The following is a 5,417-nucleotide window of genomic DNA, read 5'->3' as shown; positions in this document are numbered from 1 at the left end:
TACAGAGTGAAGTAAGTCAGAAAGAGAAAGACAAATACCGTATGCTAACACATATATATGGAATTTAAGAAAAAAAAATGTCATGAAGAACCTAGGGGTAAGACAGGAATAAAGACACAGACCTACTGGAGAACGGACTTGAGGATATGGGGAGGGGGAAGGGTGAGCTGTGACAAAGCGAGAGAGAGGCATGGACATATATACACTACCAAACGTAAGGTAGATAGCTAGTGGGAAGCAGCCGCATAGCACAGGGAGATCAGCTCGGTGCAGCACCGCCTGGAGGGGTGGGATAGGGAGGGTGGGAGGGAGGGGGACGCAGGAGGGAAGAGATATGGGAACATGTGTATATGTATGGCTGATTCACTTTGTTGTGAAGCGGAAACTAACACACCATTGTGAAGCAACTGTACCCCAATAAAGATGTTAAAAAAAAAAAAAAAGACATAAGTGGAAAGATAATGAGGTCTCCGGTACTCAGAACTGTTAACGAATGTCTGCTTTTCTCATTCTAGACACCTGAAAGGAAGGCACTGCTTTAAACTCTTGAACTTAGGCATGGCCGTGTTAATTCCTCTGACCAATGAAATGTGACCAGCAGTGTCATGTCATTTCTAGATAGGTTAAGAAATGGCATATGATTCACCTTGTCTTTTCTCTATCTTCTGTGATCATGGAAGTGTATGTCAAGAAAGAGCCTTTCCATCAGCCTGAATTTCTGAGTGATGTGAAGTGCAGAGCCTCTGGCTAACATAAATAAACATGAAGCATGAGCAAAAAAATGTAATTGTTTCTGTTTTAAACAGCTGAGATTTTTATAGTGGCATAATCTAGATTCTAACTGCTATTATGTTTTCTTAGAAAAAATCATCATAAAGAAGTCAATTCTCCATATTAACATATAAATTTAACATGTTCTCAATATCAATAATTTTTGGGGGGTATACTTTTTTTATTTTATTCATATTTAAATTTCACCTCAAATACTGAGCTCAAGTATATGCTGGCCCTATGTTCAGATTTTTGAAATAAAGATAAATGGACAGATAGCTTTAAGGGTGAATGTATTTCATATTTCACAATATATTCAACAATTAGGGAAAATCTAGGGGGGGTATAATTATATACCTTTATACATTTAGTAGCACAAGTATAGGGAAAAGCCATGCAATTGGAGGAAAAACCCATTTCAGGGCTGAGCAGAGAGGTCCCTGAATGCCAACAGAATCTCCCCTTGACTTCAGACAAACCAAGGAGTCTGTCAGTATACAAAAACCACCGAATTCAGGAGCAATAGGATAGGTATTAAGGAATTGGTTTTTGCCAATCAGGATTATGTGGGCCAGTCTGAAGTGAGCAGAGGTGGCTGGAGGCTGGAAATGTTGTAGCTCAAGTTCAGAATCTGTAGATTAGAACAGCAGTCTAAGAGACAGAATGGTTAGTGCTTTGTTCAAAAACTCCTGGGTTTTCCAAACAAGTTCCTAGGATGCTTTCCTCAAACAGTGAATATCAATCATCAATAAAAACCAAAACAAAACAAAGCCAGCTGGCTATTAAGTTCACAACAGCCAAAGAGAACAATGCAGTGGAACATGCATTGGAACAAAAGTGCAACAATGCAGTGGAACAAAAGAGAACATTTAAAATATTGTGGTACTAATGCAAGAGGAGGCTAAGACAGCACAGGAACAGAATTCAGGAAAGAGATCCTAACAAACACAAGAATTTAATATATAATAAAAGTGTGCCAAACCAGTGTGGAAAAGATGGATTGTTCAGTAAGTGGTGTTGAAACAACTAGGAAACTAGCCGAAAAAGAATCAACTGATTTACACCTCACATCTTACAGAAGGATAAATACCAAATGTTTGAATGATTTAAATACAAACAATGAAACCATCTAAATGCCTGAGGAAATTCTGAGAAAATTCTTTTATAATCTTAGAGTGGGGGAGGCCTTTCTAATAAAACAATAAGTAAAAAGTGAACAAAGGGCTTCCCTGGTGGCGCAGTGGTTGAGAATCTGCCTGCCAATGCAGACGACACAGGTTCGAGCCCTGGTCTGGGAAGATCCCACATGCCATGGAGCAACTGGGCCCGTGAGCCACAATTACTGAGCCTGCGCGTCTGGAGCCTGTGCTCCGCAACAACAGAGGCCGCGATAGTGAGAGGCCTGCGCACCGCGATGAAGAGTGACCCCCACTTGCCACAACTAGAGAAAAGCCCATGCACAGAAATGAAGGCCCAACACAGCCATAAATAAATAAATAAATACATTGTGTATTATTAAAAAAAAAAATTCATTAAAAGTTAGCAAATGACACACCATTGTAAAGCAATTATACCCCAATAAAGATTTTAAAAAAAAAAAAAAAAAAAAAAAGTGAACAAAGAATATGATCATAAAAGGAAGCAGAAATGGCTCTTAAATATATGCAAAAACACTCGATTTTATTCAGGAACTGTATCTGTGTATATATATATGCATATATATGTATATTTATTTTATATCATATGCATTTGCTACCTACTGAAAAACCAAAAAAAGGAAAGAAAAATCTGTTAGAAATTCTCCAAGACACGTTCAGTTCTATGAAATTCATTTTAAGAAACATTACAATGAAGAAAAAAAAAAGGTACAGGGCTTCCCTGGTGGCGCAGTGGTTGAGAGTCCGCCTGCCGTTGCAGGGGACACGGGTTCGTGCCCCGGTCTGGGAGGATCCCACATGCCGCCGAGCGGCTGGGCCTGTGAGCCATGGCCGCTGAGCCTGCGCGTCCGGAGCCTGTGCTCCGCAGCGGGAGAGGCCACAACAGTGAGAGGCCCGCGTACCGCAAAAAAAAAAAAAAAAAAAAAGGTACAAATGTTAGTATGGTTTTTAAGAATTCCCCTCCATCATGGCCTATTCTTTCTCTACAGATTCCACTATATTCCTCCCAATACCCTTCACTCTAAACTTTCCACCTTCACTCTAAAAATGCCTACCAAAATTCTATACACCCTTCAGTGATCCAGTTTAAATGTTGGCATCTCCCCAAACCCTCCACCTTTGTTATGAAATAATTCATTGGTCTCTGTACTCTTTGTTGATGACACTCTAATATCTGCTCTCATATTTCACATGCTTAATTAAACATATGTCTTGCTCCCACCAAACTATCAGCAATGGAAGACAGGGGCTCTTTTATTCATCTCCTAACTTACAAAGATGTCCACTAAATGTCAGGAGAATCAAAGAATAACAAGTAAGACAGTGTGAAAGTATTTTGTAAACAGTAAAGCACCACATCAGAGAATTTGAAAAATTAGACAAAAGGAAAAAAGCCAAAAAATGAAATCTATGGGATAGAAATGGTGAATGAAGTAAGAACAGTGGTTACTTCTGGGTAAGGAAGGGTGCAAGGGAACTTTTTAGGATGATGTAAACCTTCTATGTTATGAGCTGAGTGGCCACAAGGGTGTATGTAAAAAGTCAAAGCTGTACATTTTTCTCTATGTGAGTTATACCTCAATCATACTATTAAGAAAAATAGCCAAACTCCTTCCTCAAACAAAATCTTACACTGTCTAAAATATAAAGCTAGATAAAAGCAGGGCTTGTTTGCTTGAAGCAGAGATGAGGGCATCCTTCCACTCTGCCCCCCACTTAATCCCTAAATGCCCACTGACACGTACCTGTAGAACCCAGGGCTCAAAGAACAATTTAATATCCACATGTTATACAAAGGAGAATTCCCTTCTTAGGAGACTGGAGGCTACATTATCATATCCGTATCCCCTGCCCACAGGCCTAGCACATTGTAGGATTTAAACAAATTTTCCTTGAATGAATGGCATTAATCTTGAACTCACCTCTATATGTATGTACTCTATAATCTATGTCATAATTATCTCATTATCATTAATCTAACTACTACATTCAATAAATGGTTGACAGCAACATTCTTTAAAGGAATAACCCCAGGGTCAGGGGTCATGTATCCTATGAGCACTCAACAGTTATATAAAAATAAATCTGCAGCTAATGCTAGTATGTCCTATACCAAACATAAAAACAGCTTGTAAGCCAACAAATCAATTTCTCTTTCCCATTATGTTAGAGTGACTTTGATACCTCATCACAGCAGTGCATCCGAGCCATTGCTTCAGAGAGACGGATCATGCTCTCAAGCTGTCGCACTGTAATCCTCCATGAAGACTTGGTTACTCCAGAACCATCCCTCTGGCGGAGGCGTTTATACTGTTCCACAATGAAGTCCTCTGACTCTTTAGAAATCTGTTCCAGAATATCAGTGAAGTCAGAGCATTTCTACTTAATGGGAGCGGCTTTAAACATTAAGTTTAAGAGCCTCCCAGGTGAAGATACTCTGGGGGAACTGAGGTCAAAACTTTGAAACCAATGACAAGAAATTAATACTGAAATGCCTTTCAAAAGAAACTAATACAAAGGAGGACTGTGAATTCCATGTACTAATTTTATGAATAGAAAAACAGTAGAGTTAGTATTTAAGCAAATGACCATTTCTAAACAATGTATACTTTTATACCCAACAGGCCAAAGCTCATTAAACAAATGACTGCTCAGGCTATTCTTGAGGCTCAGTTAATTAACTTAGGCAGTCTTTGGGAAAAAGAAAAGTCAATATATATAATACTGCCCCCTATCAGTGGCTTCACATTCTGTGGTTTCAGTTACCTGTGGTCACCTGAAGTCTGAAAATATTAAACAGAAAATCCCAGAGATAAACAATTTATAAGTTTTAAATTGTGCACCATTCTGAGAAGTGTGATGAAATTTTACACTGTCCAATGTCCCACCTGGGACGAGAATCATCCCTTTATCCAGTGTATCCACACTGTATAAAGTTACCTGCTTATTAGTCACTTAGTAGCCATTTTGGTTATCAGATCAACTGTTAGGGTAACACAGTGATTGTGTTCAAGTAACCCTTATTTTACTTAATAATAGCCTCAAAGTGCAAGAGTAGTAATGCTGGCAATTCAGATATTCTCTTATTGTGCCTAACTTATAAACTGAACTTTATCACAGGTATGTACGTATAGGAAAAAACATTGTACGTATAGGGCTTGGTACTATCTGTGGTTTCTGGCATCCACTGGGGGTCTTGGAACATATCCCCTACTGTATATATACCTTATTATTAGTTAAATAATAACAACAAAATGAGGCATACTAAAGAATACTGTTTTTCAGAGCAAGGAACTAAGCATATTAAGGAAGCATGCCAAAGTCAAGAGGGACCAGCGTAGTCATGGAGAACAAATGCCTCTGCAAACAAAAGTGCTTTACCCTTCCCTTGGGACAGTGAGAGTCAATCCCAATATTAAGTGAAGGTGATAGATAATTAAAATCTAAGCATAACTCCCAAAAGTCAAGCCAGAAAGAGTGTAAAAACCT

The 5,417-nt window shown here is 38.8% G+C and overlaps 1 protein-coding gene across 1 annotated transcript in view; it reads right to left on the bottom strand.

Annotated features, from left to right (window-relative positions):
- Positions 1-5,417, bottom strand: part of MCM6 (minichromosome maintenance complex component 6) — a 47,642-nt gene that overhangs the window by 13,504 nt on the left and 28,721 nt on the right. The window contains exon 13 of the mRNA XM_007452022.1: positions 4,113-4,274. Coding sequence (XP_007452084.1) covers positions 4,113-4,274 — 162 coding nt within the window. The remainder of the gene's footprint in view (positions 1-4,112; positions 4,275-5,417) is intronic.

Source organism: Lipotes vexillifer, unplaced genomic scaffold (assembly GCF_000442215.2).
Source record: "Lipotes vexillifer unplaced genomic scaffold, Lipotes_vexillifer_v1.1 scaffold105, whole genome shotgun sequence".
Lineage (NCBI taxonomy): Eukaryota > Metazoa > Chordata > Mammalia > Artiodactyla > Lipotidae > Lipotes > Lipotes vexillifer.
Note: the sequence above shows the minus strand (reverse complement) of the source record. Positions and strands in the feature narration are given on the sequence as shown.